This window comes from Pteropus alecto, unplaced genomic scaffold, assembly GCF_000325575.1.
Source record: "Pteropus alecto unplaced genomic scaffold, ASM32557v1 scaffold86, whole genome shotgun sequence".
Classification (NCBI taxonomy): Eukaryota; Metazoa; Chordata; class Mammalia; order Chiroptera; family Pteropodidae; genus Pteropus; species Pteropus alecto.
In genome coordinates, this window is record NW_006442109.1 from 18869622 (window position 1) to 18890978 (window position 21357).

General features: G+C 34.7%; 1 protein-coding gene across 5 annotated transcripts in view; it reads left to right on the plus strand.

Annotated features, from left to right (window-relative positions):
- WDR72 (WD repeat domain 72) overlaps positions 1–21357 on the plus strand; it is a 202116-nt gene that overhangs the window by 19633 nt on the left and 161126 nt on the right. For 3 of the 5 annotated variants that reach the window (XM_015595872.2, XM_025038944.1, XM_025038945.1), the window contains exons 2-6: positions 7118–7282; positions 13109–13215; positions 18599–18677; positions 19781–19955; positions 20460–20536. In XM_015595872.2, coding sequence (XP_015451358.1) covers positions 7130–7282; positions 13109–13215; positions 18599–18677; positions 19781–19955; positions 20460–20536 — 591 coding nt within the window. In that variant the 5' untranslated portion in view covers positions 7118–7129. The remainder of the gene's footprint in view (positions 1–7117; positions 7283–13108; positions 13216–18598; positions 18678–19780; positions 19956–20459; positions 20537–21357) is intronic. The other 2 variants (XM_025038947.1, XM_025038946.1) reach the window with 1 other exon arrangement.

Here is a 21357-nt window from a genome sequence, read left to right on the forward strand (position 1 = left end):
TTGAATTTACTGTTCTTTTATATAAGCTTTTAATTTGGATGTTTAGCTCATTAATGTTCCATCTTAATATGTGCATTTAAGGCTGTAATTTTTCTTTTACTACAATACCTACATCTGGAAAGTTTTAGTATATAAAATTTTCATTGTCTTTTAGTTAATAATATCTAATCTTCACTGTGTTTTCTTGGTAGTCCCAGGAACATTTAGAATATATTTTTTCCAAGTATTTAAAGAGGGAGCATTTCAAAAGTGTGTGTGTATATGTGTTGGGGGAGGTGGGTTCAGATTTTTATTCATTTTGTTCAGATAATGTTGCCTCAATAATGCTAATCTTTTGGGATTTGTAAAGACTTTTCATGGTCTAACATGGTCAGGTTTATAAATGTTACATGCATGATCTAATAGAATGTGTTTTTTATTTAACACCTAGATGTAGGAATCTATATATAAATCCATGATATTATAAATGCAAATTATGCATTCAAGTGTTTTATATCTTTTTTATATGCTTGATCTATTTATTACTAATTGAAATATATAAAATCTCCTACTTTAATAGTAAGCTTGTCAACTTTTCTTTGTAAATATGCAAGATTGTATTTTATATATTTTGAGGCTCTGCTATTGAGTACCTAGCAACTGGGGACTATTATCCCTTTCTGGTGATTGATGTATTTAATCATTATATAATCATTATATAATGACTCCTTTCCCTCATTAATACTTTTACCTTAAAGCCTATGTGTCCACTATTACATCAGTTTTCTTTTATTATTATCTGCCTGGCGTATCCTGTCAATCCCTTTATTTTCAACTTTTCTAAGTTAGTACTATTAGAATTTTTTTGTAAAGAGGTTATACTAAGATATATTCTAATCGTGAATTCATCAATTCATTTTAAATTCTGATGTTTGGATGTGAATTTACCATTTGGTTTTGCATTTTCTATTTTCCATGCTTTTTTGCTCAAAAAAAATGTTTTTCTTCTATTTGATAACTTTATTTTACTACTCTATTGTTCGAAAGTTACACACTTTTTTTTTATTATGATGTCTTGTCATGAATTCTCACCTTAAGAAATTTAAAGTTGACCAGTATCTCTGCTCTCTTTCCATGCCTATAAGAACATTAGAATGATTTAACACAGGTTCCACTTCGTCTTTTTTCATGGTCTTATCTATAATTTTAGTTTACCTTTTTAACCCCCCAATTAATTATCCTCATCATTATTAATAGATAATGCTCATTTAGACTTATTAACAGATAATGCTCATTTAGACTTACTTGTGTATTTACTGATTTCTTTGTTCACCATTGCATCTTGTATTTCACTTTATTTCTTTCTTTTGATTTAATATATTTTTCCTAAAGTACATCCTTCTATAATTCTTTCAGTAAGGTCTGTAAATGTTGTATTCTCTCAGGCCTTATTTGTTGGAAAATATCTATATTGCCCTCACTTTGAGTGATAGCTGAAAACCTAGGTTGTTATTCACTCCCCTTCCACATTTTACAGTTAATGTTCTTGTAGATTCTGGCCATTTCCTGTAGAGAAATCTGCTTTGATCATATTTGCTGTTCCTTTTTAAAAAAAAATTTATTTATTTAAATTAGTTTCAAGTATAAAGTACATTGGTTAGACATTTATATAGTTCATAAAACGGTCCCCCAATTGCTCCCTCTCTCCCTTGGCCCTCCCTCCACCTAGCCATCATATTAATGCTAACTGTATTCCCTCTGCCGTGCTCCCCATCCCCGTGACCAACTACTAATTTGTACTTCTTTAGCCCTTCACCCCTTTCTCCCAGTCCCCAAATCCCTCCCTTTGTCACCAAATTGTCCACTATATTTGTGAGTCTGCTTTTGATTAGTTTGTTCTTTTTGTTCCCTAGATTCCACATATAAGTGAAATCATATGGTATTTATCTTTCTTTGTCTGATTTATTTCTCAGCATGATAACCTCTAGGTCCATCCATGTCATTGCATATGGTAGGATTTCATATATATATATTTTTTTAGGTCATTTCATTTCATTTCTTTCATGCTTTTCCTTTAGTATGCTACGATTTCTCTAAGATGGGCTTTGGTGTTCATTATTTCTATTTTAAGCCTCCTTAATGCTTATTGGATTCTTGAATCTTAAGTTTTCACATGTTTGAAACATTCTGAAAAATAGTAGACCCATTAATTTTTTAATAATTTAAAAAATAATCCCAATAGCACACACAACTATTTTCATAAAAACTATTTGATAGTAAGTTGCCAGTTTGTTACTCCGTCTTTTTTTGTATATAGAACAGGGATATGCTCCTATACAATTGCAATAAACACTTTAAAATTAGGAAATTAACATTGATATATTACCGCCATCCAATGCTTAGACTTCATTTAAGTTTTGCCAGTTTTCCCAGTAAGTCTCTTATAGCAAAATAATCCAGTCTAGAATTATGTGTTACATTTAGTTGTCGTGGCTCTTTTAGTTGGAGCTGGTTTTTATTTTCCTTGACTTTCATGACTTTCACACGTTTGAAGATTACAGACCACTTATTTTTATTTTATAGAGAGTTCTTCAATTTGCTTTTGTCATCATGAGATTCAGTTCATGCATCTTTGGTAGGAATACCACAGAAATATTCTTCGTGGCATCCTATCAGGTGGCACATGATTTTTTGCATTTGCCATCACTAGTGATGTTTACTTTTATCACTTGATTAAGGTGGCGTCTGCCAGGCTTTTCTTCTGTAAAGTTACTCTTTATTTTTCCCCTTTGCAATTGGTAATTATCAGTATGAATTCATGACTTTCTGTTTTATTCAAGGAGTTACAATCTATTCCTAGCATTATTTATTTTGATGTTCAGATCGTCCATAATTTGGCCAGTGGCAGGTCCTTCAAGTTGGCTTTTGTGTCCTTTTGCTCTGTCCCCCTCACTCGTTGAGCACTTCCTTGCTTTCAACAATAATATGTTCCAGTATCACTGTGTATTTTTACTGCTCCTAGCCTGGAATCAACCAATTTCCCAAGAAATTCTGGTTCCTTTTAGTAGAGAATAGTATTTAAAAGATCCTAAGTGAGTTTGTTGCTATTGGAGTGTTGCTGCTCCTAGACCCTCCCCTCAGCCAACAGGAATAAGAAGTGTGTGTGTGTGTGTGTGTGTGTGTGTGTGTGCGTGTGTGTGTGTGTGTGTGTATTCACTCCTCACATCTACATTAATTTTACACTAACATTCCTGTTTCCACTCCAACGTCATGGGGATCTTTCTAGTTTTCTTACTTTCTATATTTCAGACAGTAAGAAACCTGGTTCCTGTTAGCCTATTAATGTATTAATTCTTTGATCAGATACTCTATATGTAAGCAATTACTCTGTAAAACTGCTCCTTGTCCTTATGTGGCTTCATCAGCCTTGTGGAGTTGTCCACGTTGTGAATACACTGTTCAGCCCCCTGTATCCCTTTACTATGTCTGGTTACAATTTTGGGCAGTAGCCCACCTCTCCCCACCAGGATATGCTGAATCTTCTCCAGCCTTCATGACTTCCTTAGCCTCTTTGGGCTCTGGCGGTCTACGCCAGGCTGTCCTTGTAAATGAATGTCCTCCTCACCTATCCCAGCCTCTGACTCCCCTAGCCAGTACTTCCTTACCCATCGTGAGCACCATCTTTATGCTGCTTGGACTCTAGTACTTCACATTGGGTCTCTTTTCTGTATGAATACCCTTCTCACCCTGTACAGACTCTGATCCCCATACCAGGACCACTTCTTTCACCATCCTCACCCCTCTTCGGCTCATGACATCCCTTGTTGAGCCACCTCATTGTATGAACTCTTTCCTTAACTTGCTCAGGCTCCAACACCTGGTATAAAATAGTCTGTGTGCATTATTCCCCTTTACTCCGCGTGGGCTCTGAAACTCACGCTGGTGGCACCATGTTTGGATGCCTTCCCTGGACTCTGACTACACATGCCCTCCTGTATCAGTACCCTCCTCATGCTACTTAACCTCTCTCTATCTGATGGTTTTTTGACTGAATTACCCAGCAGGGAAAGGGTTCTACCTTTCTGCAGCTTATATTAATAAACGTTAGGTGTTTTTATTCTATTAGCTATCCTCTTAATATCACTGATTAATCTTAATCTCTCTGATTTTTTTTCAATCAGCATTTTCTATTTCTTTACCACTTCTCGCTGCATTCGGTGTATTTTCTTGAGAATTATGTTTAAGTTCATTAATTCTCTCCACTTGAGTCTATTCTGATTTTTCTTCTTCAATGACATTTGTTTTATTTCAATAATTATATTTTATTTCTAGAAGTAGAATATTTTTCTTTAAAAATTCCACTTGTTTATTTTTTATAGACTGTCTTTTTTCTCAGGATTTTAAATTTCTGCTTTTGTCTCTTTAATAGCTTATAATAATTAAATATATGTGTTCTTTTGCAATAAGTTTTTAGGTTATTCTCTTATCATTAGTTACCAGGGTTTAATCCCTTTGCTTGCTCACAGTTTATTATTTTCTTGAGTGTTTTGTAATTTTTTTATTGTGAGCTTATTCGTCACTGGAGTCATTTGTTTCTACAGAAATTCTATGCAGTCTTGGTTATGAAAGTGTCTTTTTACAATGCTTAACAAAAACAACTTTATTAAATTATAATTGATAAATAATATATATAAAGTGTGCAGGTTGATAAGTTTTGACATACACATACACTGATGAGAAGCCATCACTACGGTTAAAATAATGAGTGTGTCTGTTATTCTCAATGTTTTTTTTATTCTACTTTATTATCTAACTCCTCTCTGTTCACAGGCAACCACTGACCTGCTTTCTGTTATAGATTAATTTGAATTTTCTGGAATTTTAGACATACGGAATCATACAGTGTATATTCTTTTTAGTTTTTTTCACTTGACATAATTATTTTCAGATTCATTCATGTTGTGCGAATCAACAGTTTATTCCTTTTTATTGCTGAATAGTATCCCCATGTGTGGCATACCACAATTTATTCATCACCTGTTGGTGGACATTTAAATTGGTTCCAGTTTTGGGCTATTATAAATAAAACTGCACGTGTAGAAATTTTTGCATAAATATATGCTCTCTTTTCTCTTGGGTAAGACCTAGGAATGGATTAATTTGGTTGTAAAGAAAGCATACATTTGACTTTTTAAGAAACTACCAAACTATTTTTCATTGTACTTTTCCAATGGCAATATATGAGTTCCAGTTATTCTACATCCTTTTTAATGCTTGGAATAATTTTTTTCTTTTCTTTCTTTTTCAATTTGAGATATTCTGATAGGTGCATAGTGTTTTTGAAAGGTCTTCCAGCGGTATCGTTGACCTGGGAACAAGTATTTACATGGATTTCTTCACATGGATATTCTGACATTATATATAATGATATCTTTTTTACTCCAAACCTGTTTTGTGGTTTGCATTCGGCATATTTTTCTTGGGAGATTTGGAAATAAGCTTTCTTATCTTCCTGAATAGTTTTGGATTCTCTCTGGTTTCATTTCATTGAGCAAGATAGGGTTTCCTGTCCTTTTGTGGAGATGTTAACATTCAAACTACTACTAGCCAACAGAGCTATATACTGACACAACTCCAGTTTCAGATGCTTCTTAGATTTTTACTGCTTGTAATTTCCAAGGCTTATTTGCAAGCATGGCCACAAAGCAACAATTAAAATTATATGTATGTATACATACACACACATACGCACATACATACATACATACATGTGTGTGTGTGTGTGTATAATGCATTATTTCTTTATATTTGAAGCAGAAGAGGTCCAAGTTCAATTTACAGTGTTATTGAAACCAGAACTCTTTTGATTAGCTTAGTACTATGATTATTAGTATGTGTGGTCCTGATTCCAAATTGCAAAGCTGAAAGTATTTCCTATAGAAATCTTGTTTTCAAAGTGCTTAGAGACTGCAATAAGAACAGTACAGCTATATTATAGATTATATTACAACTGTAATGTAATTACAACTAGTTACTGAATTCCAAACAACTGAACTATAAGTAAAATTTTGAAAGTAACCAGTTTGCAGGTTAAGCACTGCCTGTGTTAAATTTGTCTTCATGGTGTCAGTGCTCTTGTTTATATGTATGTGTGCATGTGTTTGTGTGTAATCGAACATATAAATAATATGTACCATAAGTCTTAAAAATTTATACTGGTACTTATCCTTTTTATGCTTTAGTACCAGAAGCCTTGCAGGACAGGTTTTCATTTTCTTAACTTTCTTAAGCCAAATGTGAGAAATAAACATGGTATCTCCTCTCTCTTATCTCTGACATTTTATTGCAATTAAATATATACTAAGTCACAAGACAAAACAAACTAATTTATTCTAAGAACTTAAAGCATTATTTATTATTAAATTATTTGAATTTCGGAGAAGAATGGTTATTTGGGGAAACATTTAAGTGTTTCAAATTTAACTTTAATAATCACGTATTCATTTTAACTTGTAATTAACGCAGGAAGGTAGTGAGTTCATGAAAATTATTACTTAAGAAGATACTAAATACAAAAATGGGTCAAATAATTATTATAAAAAGTAATATAAATGGGACTTTAATGTTACAGAAATCACAACATCAATCGTTGAAGACCAGGAAACACTGATTTTATGGAAGAGATTTACTTTTTAATATCAAGGTTCAGATATTTGTTACTTAGGTGAAGTGACATTTCTGGGGAGAAAGAGTCTGCAATGCTGTCTTTAAATTATAATGTGTATACAGCTTTGTTCTTGAGAAACCTAGCTGGGCTTTGGAGAGATCAGGATCACACATAGTCAGAGTTGGGTGTGAAGTGGGCAGACTGTTTCTATACTTCTCTTCATCAGCATCAGCAATCAGAAATTTAAATAAAAGTCATTCCTCTTTGACAGATTAACAATGGGCATAGTAATTTCAATGTCCAATGACTACCTTCTCCTCTAATTGATGGAAAGCACTTTTTCCCATAGCTCTGGGAGAACATATCATTCCTATTTGTATCATTATAAATCTACTTTGTGATATGATCATCAGCTCCCCCAAATCTAAGGATGATGACCGTGTACACTCCTTCCCTTCTCTGTGTTTCCAGCATTTTCTCAGCATGCGGTCCTCCCTGCAGGCAGTGGTGCTCTGGGGAAAGAAGGCCCCTTCCCACAGCATCACTGCCATCATGATCACTGATGACCAGCAAACAATTGTGACTGGAAGTCAAGAGGGTCAGCTCTGTCTCTGGAATCTGTCACCTGAACTAAAGGTTAGTGAAAATTATTCATATTGAAACAGACAACACCTACAAAATAAGCATAGCTTGCTTCTTAACCATCTGCAATGACAGTCAGTGGGAGGTATGCATGATTGTTAGGGAGATACTTACTGAAGTCATAAATTGGTTTTACTTATGGATTTGGAGAAAATGAAGTATTATATGGTAGATCAAGATATTGTTGGAAAATTATATTATGAATATTGCTGATCTTAGCTATCAGCTAGCTGTTATCACCCTTTAAGCTATGTTGAGTTTTACTATTTCATATCCTGAATTATATGTTTAAGTAACTGAACTGCGGACTTGTAAGTATAATTCTAAAAATTATGGCTCATTAATCTAAACAAAGGGCACCCTTGAAAACCACTATTAACTAAATGAGTAATATCTTAATTATCTAGATGTTTCTGTCAGTTTGGCTTTTTGCTATTCTTTTAGTCTCTGCTTGCCTATGATTTTTACAGATCACATCAAAAGCTCTAAATCCAATTTACCATTGTCAGCCCTCTTATTTCAGAACCTGACCTCACCTAGGATTTGGCCCATTGATTAGCAATTAATTGTCCCTGTCCCAAGTCATAAACATTTAACATATTGGAATAGATATTTGCTTAGCTCTAGCAGCCTCAAGACCCAATTTGAACATTTAAACTAATGATGTACTTAAAGTATACTGCCCTCATTAAGAAGCCTTTTAAAGATCAAAGACTATTTTTAGCCTTTAAAGTTTGTCACTTTAAAACCTAAATTAACAATTAATTGTAATTCTATTTTATAGTGTAATTAGTTAACATCTCCCATCACTGAACAGTGCCACTACAGGACTGCCAAGAACTGCATAGCAGGGCAGCTCAGCTCACTGTTTATGAACATTCCTGAAAGAAAGAACTGCTATTATTGCAACAATTGAGCTTTCAAAATGGTGGCTCTCACATTCATTATCTCTTATAGTTTAAACTCACACCCCTAAATGGCTTAAAATATCTTGTTGCTCTTTTTAATGTTGAAGTTTAGTGTTTTCTGGCTGTAATAATAGTTGCCTCGTAATATGTAGGCTTGTTATAAGCTTAAGAAATTTTGAATCTTAGCCTCTGTATCTCTTTACATATATCCTGGTATTTATCTAACATGCTTTTATTGAGTGGATTTTATAAAGCAGGCAGCATGCTTAGTACCTGAGTTCAAACATAAATGAAAAGACCTGGTGCTGGATGCCCTGGAGGTTGTGGTAAAGGACATAGGCTAATGCAGTGCAGTTGTGTTATGATACAAGGTACTCTAAGTAGGGAATGGACTGTCTGTGCTGCATCTTCAGTGGGAGGAGTGATGCCCTGCTTTTCTTAAGAGCAAGTCTTTTGCTTGGGATTAGAGCAATGGTTTTTAACAAAGAGTGATTTTGCCCTCTAAGAAGCATTTGGTAATGTCTATAGGCATTTTTGGTTGTTACAATTGGTTGGAAGGGCAGTGCTGCTGGCATCCCTGGTAGAGGTCAGGGATGCTGTAGACATCCTGCAGCCCCTCACAACAAAGAATTATCCCAGCTAAAATGCCAATAGTGCTGATATTGAGAAATCCACGTTTAGAGATATGGTAGAAGAGTGAGAATCTGATCAGCAGGGGTGGAAGAAACAAGGGGAATCATTAGGGAATTTTAAGAAGAGGACTGGATCAGCTTTGTGTTTTGGAAATTTACTGAGAGGACATTGTGAAAAGTTAATAACACGAATAAGGTATTGATTCGTATGAATGTGAGATTTTCCACATGAGACTTCTCCTTAACATTTTCTGTGGCTAACCATAGGGCCAGAAAGAATGAACATCTTTTATTTTTCTCGTGATTCTCACCCCTACAGACAATGGGTCAACTATTAGCATGGAAAACTCTAGCCTTTTTAAAAATCAAGGGCATTTTTGAGTTTCCAGCATATCTTCTTGCCATCTGTAAGACAGTCAAGTCAGTGGTTCATCATTGATATTTTAATCCTTAGTAGTTTATTTTGATTTTTATTTGGAAAAAAAAAGGTATATATAAAGGAATAATTTGGGCAGGGGAAGAAGAAAGGAGGCCTTCAGAACATGGGAGATTGTAAGAGAGGACATAACTATGTGGGTGACTGAGTAGCTATAGGACAACTTAATGCCAAAGGGCATATTAGTGGGGAGAATAGCAGGAAGGGTAGAGAGAAGTGGCAGGGTGTACGGTATAAAGTGACCTGAGATCCATCTATTTCCTCTTCATGTTACATTTTGAAAGCTTCTTTACCTCTCCAAAAGAGTCTAGATAAGAGAATGCCTCAGGTTCGATGGTCTTAAATACTCAGTTCCCACTCTATAAAGTGGAAAAAGCAACCTAAGGACACTTACTTATGCAGTCATTAGACAAGTTACACAGATAATTTTTGTTGTTGTTGTTCTAGGCACAGATCTTACCTTAAAGTTTCTCAGAATGTAATGTAGGAGATAGACTTGTTAATAGGCAGGTGTAAAGCAGTAGTATATTTTCTGTCTCTATGAATATGACTCATCTACGTATATCATATAAGTGAAATCATACAGTGTATATTATCCTTTTGTGACTGGCTTATTTCACTTAACATAATGTCCTTAAGATTCATTCATGTTGTAGCATGTGTCAGAATGTCTTTCCCCTTTAAGGCTGAAAAATTTTCTATTATATGTGTTTACTACATTTTGTTTATTCATGTGTCAATGGACACTTGGGTTGCTTCTACCTTTTGTCTTATGTGAATGATGCTGCTATGAATCTGGGTGTATAGATAATATGTTTGAGTTCCTGCCTTTACTTCTTTGGGATGTATACCCAGAAGTTGGATTTCCGGGTCATTGTGTAGTTCTATTTTAAAGTTTTGGAGGAACTGCCAAACCGATTTACATAGCAGCTTTACCACTTTACATCCTCCACCAGCAGTGTGCAAGAGTTCCAGTTTCTCAACATCCTCACCAACACTTGTTATTTTCTGGGGTTTTTTTTTGGTTTTTGTTTGTTTGTTTGTTTTATAATAGCCATCCTAATCAGTATTCAGTGGTTTTGAAGGGAAAGCCTTTCTGAGGGTGATGTTTGAGCCGAGTTCTAAAGGATGCACAGGATTTGAACAGGAAAAGAAGGTGAGAGGAAGTGGCAGACAAAGAATAAGTATATGTGAAAAGTATGAATATTTTGTCTTCAGGGAACTGGTAAAAGTAGTTGAATAGGCCTGGAACATATTGAGAAAGTTAGAGGTGGTAGGCACACCTGGAAGGGATGGAGCAGACTCAATATGGAATCTGACATGCTGAGGGGTTTAGATTTTTTTTTTTTTTTAACTGGCAAGAGCTAACACTATATGCTAATTAAAAATGGTGTTATTAAGGGATTTGAAGATATTTTATGCAAACAGATGACATAATACTATTTTATTGTATTTGTTATTTAGGATATCATGGAGTTTTGAAGGGAGGGAGAGATGAGATAAGGAACAATACTTTAGTTAAGTAAGATTTGGAGCATGAATTAAATCACTGGCAATGGGAATGAAGAGGAGGTGAAACCCGGAAAGGTGTCAAGGAGAAAGAAGAGACAGAACTATGCAACAGTTGGATGTGGGGTTAAGGAACAGAAATAGTCAAAGGTACCTTTTAGATGTGGGATTTGGGTGATGGGTGGGACTGGTGAGATAATGGTATCATATATTTGTATAAAGAATAGAGGGAATTAGATAATAAGATAGAGAGGAAAAGAAAGTGACTTAAGCTCTGGACATCTTGGAATATCCAAATATTCATCAGAGGACTGGGTACACATCTCATGGATAATGTGATGGCAAGGTGCAGAGGAACTGGAGAATAAGTCTCCCTGTCCTGGGCTTCTCGTATATGCCTAGATTATGCATGCTGTTTCCAGGCTCTGAGTCTGATTCCCAAAGCCCTCTTGTTTCCCCGGGACATTGTGAGGTCTAGTAATGAGGAGCTTCTGCAAGTCCCGTGTTAGGGACTTCCTCACTTGGGTTTGCTGGATTTATCACACCTTTAAGCATTAAAAAAAAGGATGAATTAAACATTCTCTTAGATATATTCTCTTAGTATTGGGATGTTCTATTTTCTTCCAGTTTAATACTCAGAAGGAAACATCACAATGACAAAAGGAAGAATATCAATGTTGTGTAGAAAAAAAGTGAAGATATCTGGGTTAATTTCTAGCTCTGATATTTACCAACTCTGTGATATTGCACAAATGACTTATATTTTTTGAACCTCAATCTATTCATCCCTGTGAAATGGAGATTAAACACTGTTGAAAGTTGTACCAGTCCTAGAAATAGGGTAGATACTCATCAACTTGCATGTTCTTTTTCTTTTCTCATTGTGCTGTTGGAAGTACCTGGGGTAGGGAATTGGGGGTGGGGGTACCAGTGCTTCCTAGAAGTAGAATAAATAAATAGAAGTAAAGCTCGCCTGGATTTCATCATGGCAATGACTATGTATGATTGTAGAATATTTTCGTTATTTTTCACAGCACTTCTAAAATATGATAAAATGAGGAGAGCCTGTAGTGATTGTCACAGCTTACTCGACTACATGTGGGGATCTAGTAGCAGAAGGAAGACTTCCTATGAAAGACACTGCATTCAGATATTTTGTCTGTAATCGATTTTCTCTGGAGGAGGAAATGTCCTCGATGTACCCCAATTCTTTGCTTAATGGCCCATAATATATTGGAAATGGGTTATATTTATAGGGATATACATTTCAAAGTGTGATGATGGGGAACATTATATTGTTCTGAGATGGATCCTTCTGGATTTCCCAGGAAAAAGGGATAGAGTCAGAACTTGGATTGTAAGTGATTCTAACCGACCACAAAAACCTTCTTTGAAGCACTAGAAATTTAGTCTGATAACAGGCTTTTTAAAGAACTATTTCTGGTTATGATAGAAATAAAATGAAGGCGGAAAACAATTATGCTATGAAATAATGTGTTCTCATTGATATGATTGGGTTATCATCTATATACATCTATGTTTGCATGATTCAGAAAAAAATGAGTATTAATTCATTTGGAAATCAGATTTTTATTACTCATGAGACACATTTTATTAACCACAAGTTTTCTAGTTATTAAAATTAAAATTTTAGTCCCTTAATGACAACCACTTCTCCATTTTAGGGGATCTCGAATATTTTCTATTTCGTAGTTTGATTTTTATAATCTTGTTTTACAAAATAATGAGAAATAAACTTATTTCACACTAATGGAATGATTAGCCCTCAGTGCCATATTTTTAAATTCACAGATTGGAGAAAAACACTGGTATTTAAAATAATAGCTTAGTTGCAATTTTATTTTTAACATAGAAAAGTTAATTTAACTATTTCAGAGGCAAGAAGCCAAACAAGGTATTGTAATGGTTTTTTTAAAAAAAGGAGGTAATATTGTCTTTGTGTTTTGTAAACTCATTTCTGAATTCTCAAATTTGCATACCAATATTTGACTATCATTTGAGGCACATTTTATACATTATAATAAACATCAACATTGACTTATTTGTATTCAAAACCTAGATGTTGTAGAACAGGTCTGGCAATCTTTTAGGTTTCATGATGGATACCAAACCAAAAACAAATAAAATTTGTACAAGACGGTTCCTTTATTTAGAAGTTTATTCTGTGGAGTTTGATATGCCATGTATCAGTTTTCTTGAAACATGTACAGCGAAAACATAACAGATTTCCATATCAGAATTATAAATATATGCGTAATGTCATATTTATATTTTCAAACAAAAAAGTTTAAAAGCTCACCCTCATCATTTTCAGATTTCGGCAAAAGAACTTCTGTTTGGTCATTCGGCTTCAGTAAGATGTTTGGCAAGAGCAAGAGACTTCTCTAAACAGCCTTATATCATTAGTGCTGCTGAAAATGGGTAGGTACAACGTGTGCAATTTTGTACCTGTCTCCATTTCCTCTCCATTTTTAAAACCTGGTGGGGTACAGAATTCTATGGCTGAAGGAAACCTTGGTGATTAACATGTTCCTTTTGCATATAGGAAAATATAGATCTAGATTAGTTGAGTTATTTATATAATGGTCTCAAAGAATGTTATAGCTTCTGTGACTCCCAATTTTTAAACATCCCAATGTGTGTATCAGGCTTTGTGGCAGCCTCATTTTGTAAAGGATACTGGCAAATGCCACCTATTATAGAAGTGAAATGGGAAAGTCTGGGTGTTCGTCTTTTTTCATGTAGTAACTCACTTTGAACTCTTAAGCAAACTCATCCAAGCCTTCGCAGTTTTGTAAAACAGTTCAATAGTTACAATCTTGACATTGAACACTTGTCTGAAATCATTATAAAACAAACAGAGGAGAGGATTCAATGTAGTGGAATGGTGGGAGAGAGAAGGGAAAGGAACATATACAGTGATTTGGGTATCATTTCATGGAAACGATGTTTGTTCAGATGAAATAGGACTTAGCTGTAGGAAAAAGATCCACTGATGGGAGAGCTACTAAGAATTAGACTCCTGATGAATTATTTGCCAAAGTACACTCAAGAATGCAGAATTGATTTAGCATGCATTTGTGAACGAAGGATTGGGTTACTGGTTGAAACAAGTGAACCCCTCCTTTTTTGTTTTCAGTCCAAGGAGAAATTATATGGCTCTGAATTCTGAGTACCAAAAGAATGAGGAATCAAGTGTCCAACTTGTAGAAACTAAATAGTTTATGACAAAATGACTAGTTGGAACTGATATCAAAGAAATATCTATTCTTATAGTTTATACCAAAGCCACAATTGTTGTACTTAAAGAGATTGAATTTTGGATAGGCTAAAGTGAAATGTCCTAGTACATTCATTTTTTTTAACGATTGCCAATAGCTTTTGTACAATAGGGCTGCCACAAAGCTTGCTACACATGCTGAAATATTTATTTCCACTTGAGAATTTGGGGGATGATGAATTTTTGAAGAATTATAAAAATAGCTAAGTGAGAAATAGATCTGAAAAATGAGTAACAGCTTGAGGTTTTTGCCCATCGTGGTCTAGCTTCAAAAAAGAATCTAGGGTTAATGGACACATTCTGGATAATAGATTAATTCATCTGTATGAGCCCTGTAAATATAATTGTTAAATAGCCAAGTAGTCTGGTTTGGTCTTCCTTTTCCAATATGATTTGAATTTTCTAGAACTCTTGTTTCTTTGTAAATAAAAGGAAGTAAACACTTGGAGAACTGATAACGAAAGGATAGAATGTTAAAGAAAAAGATAAGATCTTGGAAGGGGGTCCGTGAGAAAAAGCATTATTTACAAAAGAATGTTGATTAAACTGAGATCTGAGTTCTCAACAGTAAAATGAAACTACCCGGAAGTAAAACATCTTCAAAATGTTGAGAAAAGGAATCTGTCAATTTAGAATTATATCTCTAGCAAAAATATCTTTAAAACATGAAAGCAAAATAATAACATTTAAGACAAATACTAATAAAACTTAATCATTGCCAGCAGACCCTTTACAAATAATGGAATTCTAAATTATATTCTTCAGTAAGAACCATGATTTCAGAAGGAACATCTAAGATTGAAGGACTGTTGAACAAAACCCAGCAAATATTTCAAAAATTTAAATAAACACAGACTATAAGACACTATAATGTTTATATACACTCCCCATCCCCATTTCCATCCCCCTCCTACACAATCCTAATGGACAGTTGCATATAATAACATAATGATCAGATTCCATGTGTTCTGGTGTTTTAGAAGTGAATAAAGATGTCGGTTAACTTTAGACTTTACGCTAGATATGCAGGGTGACATTTCCAGGGTAGCTGCTAAAAGAACAGACAAAAGAAACAAAAATAAAAGTAATAGAATATAAATCTTTCAACTTAAAAAAGAAAAGAAAAAAAAGTTCTTAATCCAAAGAAGACATAAATGTGTCAAGTAGAAAGCCCAAATGAGGTAGTTGAAATAACTCTGAATAAAACAGCAGTCTAAATTATGTAGAGACTAAGACCTCTAGTTAAATTACAAAGATTGTCAGACAAATAAAAAATAAAAACAGGATAAGGACATAGGAAAGTTAAAAGTAAGTAGATGGAAAAACATTTATGAGATCAATACTAACCAAAATAAGGTTAATATAGCTATATTAATATTTTATATCAACCCATATTTGTGGTTAATAAAACTTTAAGGCAAAAAATCTTGGCATTGTTAATGAGAATTTTTTACTTAATAAAACTTTCAGTCACCAGCAATAGATAAGACTAGAGAGATAAGCAGGCATCCAGTCTTGGAGGTTTGTTGCACAGTGCTCCTCAAACCTGAGTTTGTATCAGATTACCTGCAGGGCTTGTTTAAATGCAGATTTCTGATTCCTACTCCTGGAAGTATGGGTTCAGTAGGTCTGGGCTGAGGTTCATGAATTTGCATTTCTAATACATTCCTGGACAATGCTAATGCTACTGGTTCAGAGAACATGTTTGGCGTAGCAGGTACCCCACATTTAGGGCAGTGAGGTCAAGAATGACGGAAAACTCATTGGAGATGATTAGCATTCATTGAGAAGAGGGAACAAAGGAGGAAAGATGTTATGTTTTATTTCGAACACGAGAAGCGTGAAGTCCCACAAGTCATCCGGATGGAGGCATCTAATAGGTAGTTGCGTGTGGAAATCTGGAGCTCAGTGGGCTTCCAAATCTGGAACAGGTGTGAGCTTCCAACATCATATAGGTGGTAACTGACATCATGGGTGTAAATAACTCACCCAGAGAGAGTGGGAAATGTGAGAACATAAGAAAGCCTAAGACAAAAATCTAAGAAAAAAATATTTAAGGAACAAGCAAAATAAGAGAAACCCGAAAATGCTAAAGAAAATCCAGAAACATAGTACAAGACACGAGAAAACAGAATTTGAAGAATATCATGGATTTCCAATTAGATATGGCAAATGAAGCATTCATGTTTATCTCCTCTCCCTGTACATACTTCATTAAAATTTGAGCATAGCATTAAAAGTGTTATAAGTACAAAAATATGAAAGTAAAAATGGGGCTAAGAGAAATAGTGTATTTTTTGAAAGATGCAAAGTGGATAGAAGGTTGGTGACTGATCTCTTTGTTCATCAAATGAATTTTTATTGAGGTGAGGAAGTGAGGATGTAGAGTTGAATAAAAAAAAAGTCCTTTTCAAGGAACTTTTAGTAGGAATTTAACAGTTTCTTAATTTTATGTGTTGTAGATATTTTCTTCTGGTTTTTTTTCATTGAAATAAAAAAGAATTTTTTAAATTTAAAAATTATCAAATTCATTTTTTAAATAAATAAAGATGATTTAGTTTATGTACAAATGGAACAGTACTTATACAAGATATGAATAATATACATTTAAGTTAATTTTTATTTCTTTTTATTAAGTGTATAACTTGTACAGTTCCAGCTAAAATGTCAGTGCCACTTTTGATACAAAACAAAATTGCTTTCTTTTCTTAAATAGAATTGATAAGCAAGAAGTCTACTTTAGCTTTGTGATATTTTTGTATTTTTTTCATATTTAAGATTGAAAATAAAATAAGTAAATAGAGAAAGCATTAGAATCTAAGAGAATCTAGAAACATTAGTATCACTGGGGAAGCTTTTACTGATGCCCAGGCTCCAACCCTGGAAAATATGATTTAATTAGCCTGGCTTGATGTCTGGGTTGGGTTCCAGATATCAGTGTTTTTTAAAAGCCTCTGATAATTCTAACATAAAGCCAGGGTTTAGAACCACTTGTTTGGAGATAGACTTGCCTAGAAACAGGTTAACTCACCAGGAGCTTTTCAAAACCCCACGTTCAGGGTCCCAACAAAGAGCCATGAAATTAGAATCTCCGAGGGTAATTTTTGAAATATTCACTGGTGATTGTTGATGCATAACTAGAACTGAGACTGTGCTGATAAACTCAGATCCCTTATAGAGATAAAATTTTATATTGGTGACTGCTTAAGATTCAATTTCTTTTTTTTTCTTTCGATGTGTTATTTCATTACCTCTGAGATACATTATTTGAATTTCTCCCTTTCTCACAGTCTTATTTTCTCACACACAGGTTTTTTCCCCCTGTTACTGAGTTCCATGCCTCAAGTCTTTTTAGAATAAGGTTGGCTATAAACAGAGAGGGGAAAACACGTGAATATTTTGTTTCTAGAACATGATTTCTCAACCTCAGCACTAATAACATTTGGACCATTGGGGACTTCTTTGTTGTGGGGACTATCCTATGCTTTACAGGATGATTAGCAGCATCTCTGGCCTTTCTCCACTAGATGCCAGTAGTGTGTTCCTAAAATGTGACAACCCAAAATATCTCTAAACATTTCCAAATGTCCTTTGTGGGGGCAAAATCGCCCCAGGTTGAGAATCACTGATTTGAATTTCGAATCCGGGTGTTCAGCTAGAAAAACAAAAAAGCCCGTAAATCACTAAATGCATTTAACATTATTAGTTCATATATTTTGTTTGTTAATAGAAGCTTCTCCTTTAAGGCCAATAAAGCTTTTATTTTTCTTCCATGGAAAATTTTGCTTGTGCGTTGGAACTGTCAAAAAGGAAGAATAAATTACCAAACAATTCCCAAACAGTCATTTTGGTATTTGTGAACAGAAATCATAGAGATCACTGCTTTATACTGGTTGTATTTTGTGGTTGTATTTCACAACTGTGTCTATCTCTTTGTAACATTTATGTAACCAAGTCGGAGTTTTCTAGACAATGAGGATTTTTCTAAATATTAAGTGACAAGGATGATTTCAGAATTTCAGGAGAAGGAAAGAAATAAACCCATGAATGATAGGCCAAAGGGGGCCTCTTGGTGGCACTGTTTATTTTTACAAAAATGATACCTGGGCTCAACAAGATGTAGCACTTGATGCATTATGCTTTTCAGAATATGTAGTTTTAAGTTCAGTGAAATAAACCATGTTTAAGATGATGTGCAGTTTCCATGGAAAGGTGATTGTGCTGTCACTGTAACTGGCTGTGATAGCTGTATCCCCACAATTTGTTGTAGCTCAGGTTGGTGCTAAGGTAAGGTTTGTAGGCTGGCGTCAGGATGTAATTACCCAAACAAAAAGACATAGATACAGTATGTCATCCCTGCTAATGACCACAGCATTTTCTTGCCCAGTAATCTGTAACAAAAAGCCACATAAACGATCGGATTGCATTTAAGTGCAGCACTAAAGAAAAACTTGGTGGCACAAAAAATTATTCCAGCCAATTGAGTGGAAATGACAGAGAATAATACAAAGTTATCTCTGCTAGGGAGATGTGCGTTTGGAATGTCACCAATGGACAGTGCGTGGAGAAGGCCACACTTCCGTACAGGCACACTGCAATCTGTGTAAGTATGGTCACTTCCTTCAGAACATATTTGGCTCCTACAACTGCTTCAGAGCACTGCCATGAATGCGTTTGAAGAAATGTCTTTAAGGATATTCTTTTCTTGAATTTTTTATTCTGCCATTATAGTAGAATATCATCAGTTATCACCTGTTATTTGGGCATTTTCTTCTCAAAAGTTATTATTCAGCCCATTTTTTCCGGATTATTTCTGTATCTTTAAACATAGGTAAATTTGAAGGGCAATTTCCTTATTTTTCCTTAAGTATAATCATAAAACAGACACAAACACGGAGAGATTCTGTTTTAATGACATGCTATTTTATACAGCAAAAAGGGTTTTGTTTTCCTTGTTTCCAATTTTAACCTTTTTTTGGGTGGGCAGGTTCTTAATGTCTGAATTTATTAATGAAAAGAGAGGAAAGGGCATAGCCATAACCTTTATAATCACTTACCAATATTTAAAAGGATTCTGGCTTTTGGTAGATAGACTCCAAGCATATATGTAGTGCAGCTGCATGATTCCAGTGGTGTCGACAGTGTTTTTCATATTTCACTGATTGCTTTTAGCACCGATGACCTGCATTGCAACATGCACCAACTCCTTTCTGGGACCAAAACCTCACTCAGTGAGAGAGCTCATCAAGGGTAAAATATATTACTTGATCTTTAATAAAAGCCATTCTCACAACTTATTTGGCGCAAGAATTTCTTCAAGTGTTCTTCAGATGCTTTTATTTCTTCTTAACATGTAGCAGTGTTGCTAGGATAAGGAACCTGGTTTTTGTTATTGTTTAGTTCTACATAGCACTCCAGAAATAGTACACTTATGAGCTTTTCATGTGATATGAAATAAGCTTCCTTCTTCACAAAGGATTCCTCTTTCTTTAGAAAAAAATGATGAAATAGAAATGAGACTAAAGTGAAAAATCAACACTTTAGAAGTGTGGAATAACTGAAGTAAAAGAAATTTTAGTAGTTATTTATTCAAAGACCTTAATGGAATAAGTAATAAAACTAAAATCCAGAAAAGTCTTTACCACAGCCAAAATTACGTTAGTTGTGAGTGATAATTAAATTGTCGCTTGAATTCCATTTACATAGTATTACCACTGCTCATCCCGGATGACAGGAGAAGGCTGGCTTCTATGCTGTGGAGAATATCAAGACATTCTTATAATCGATGCCAAAACTTTGACTCTTGTTCACACTTTTACATCATCTCAGTCTCCTGATTGGATCAACTGCATGTGCATTGTTCACTCCATGAGAATTCAAGGTAATAGTTGGATATCATATAAGACTAACAGATTGCATATAAAAATATCGCTTTTGAACTATTTGTTAAATTATTGGGTAAGAATTTAAAATGGTTCTTTATGTTTACCTGTTAGTGGGGATAGCTCTCTAAGCCAGATCAAGAAAAATTGAGAACACCCAAGCCAGTGGTTCAGGTTGTTCAAAAGCCAGCATGAGGTTGAGATGAAATGGAAAGAGGAGAATCCGTGTTTCTACCATTCAGTTTTGTTTGGTACATTTAAAAAGTAACAAGCAGATGTTGGTTGTAGATTAGCAGGACTCTTGGAACTTTTGTTCTGCTGTATCTTCCAGATGTAGTAATGAAAAGAAAACACGATCTAAAATGTTCATGTAAAAAAACAACAAAGCTGAATATTTTCCACCTACATAGCCCTGTGTAATCCTTAAATGACCATGAAATGATCTTTATAGCAACTGCTAATAGCAGTGATCAATTTATATGTAACCTTTGTTGTTTTTACAGAAGATTCTCTCCTGGTGGTATCAGTAGCTGGTGAACTCAAAGTATGGGATCTCTCTTCATGTATCAGCAGCATTCAGGTTGGCTTATGAAACTTTTTTTTCTCCAATTTCAAACATATTTATTGAAATTTTTTAAATTGCGGGGATGTTACATGCTTATTGGTACAGGTTCAAATAATATAGAAGAGTGTACATTTTACCTCCGTGTACTTCTCCCCCATCCCTCTTCCTGCTTCCAGTGCCATGGGCACTGGTAATAGTTGGATTATGTTCTTCCATTCTTTTCTTTATGCATATACAAATGTTTTTATTTACACGCACTTGCACACATACACTGATTACATTTTTAATTAAAAATAAAAATCATAGAAAACTATCTTTCCCTTATAGTAAAAGATCCCCTTTCTTCTGGATGTGTGTGAGTGGTGGCAGGGAGATGTCTATGAATAGCTGGGGGTCACATACCGTGGGAGTCCAGTATATTCATCTGCTCCTCAGCATCAAGCTACAAGTCAAGGTGATAGACAAGAGGACATAGTATTTGTGTTGGTGATGAAATTATTTTGGCTGCCCCACGGAGCTCTGGGCTTTCCTTAGGAATGTTTGGTTGAGGAAGCCTAGGAATTGTATTGGCTTACTAAGCCCTAGAAACACACACTCAGCATTTTCAGAAACTGACTATGAGTATAGTATTCTATATATCCTATGCTGGCCACTCTTCTGTCCTTTCTTTTTTATTTATTTTTGTTTGTTTTATGCCTACTGCACCTAGTCTTCCTAGGTGGTCTCCCATCCAAGTACTAACCAGGCCTGACCAGGCTTTTCTTCTATCTTTTCAAACCACTGTGTATTTTTCTGTGATAGCAATTAAGATGCTGTAGGGTTTTAAAAAAATTATT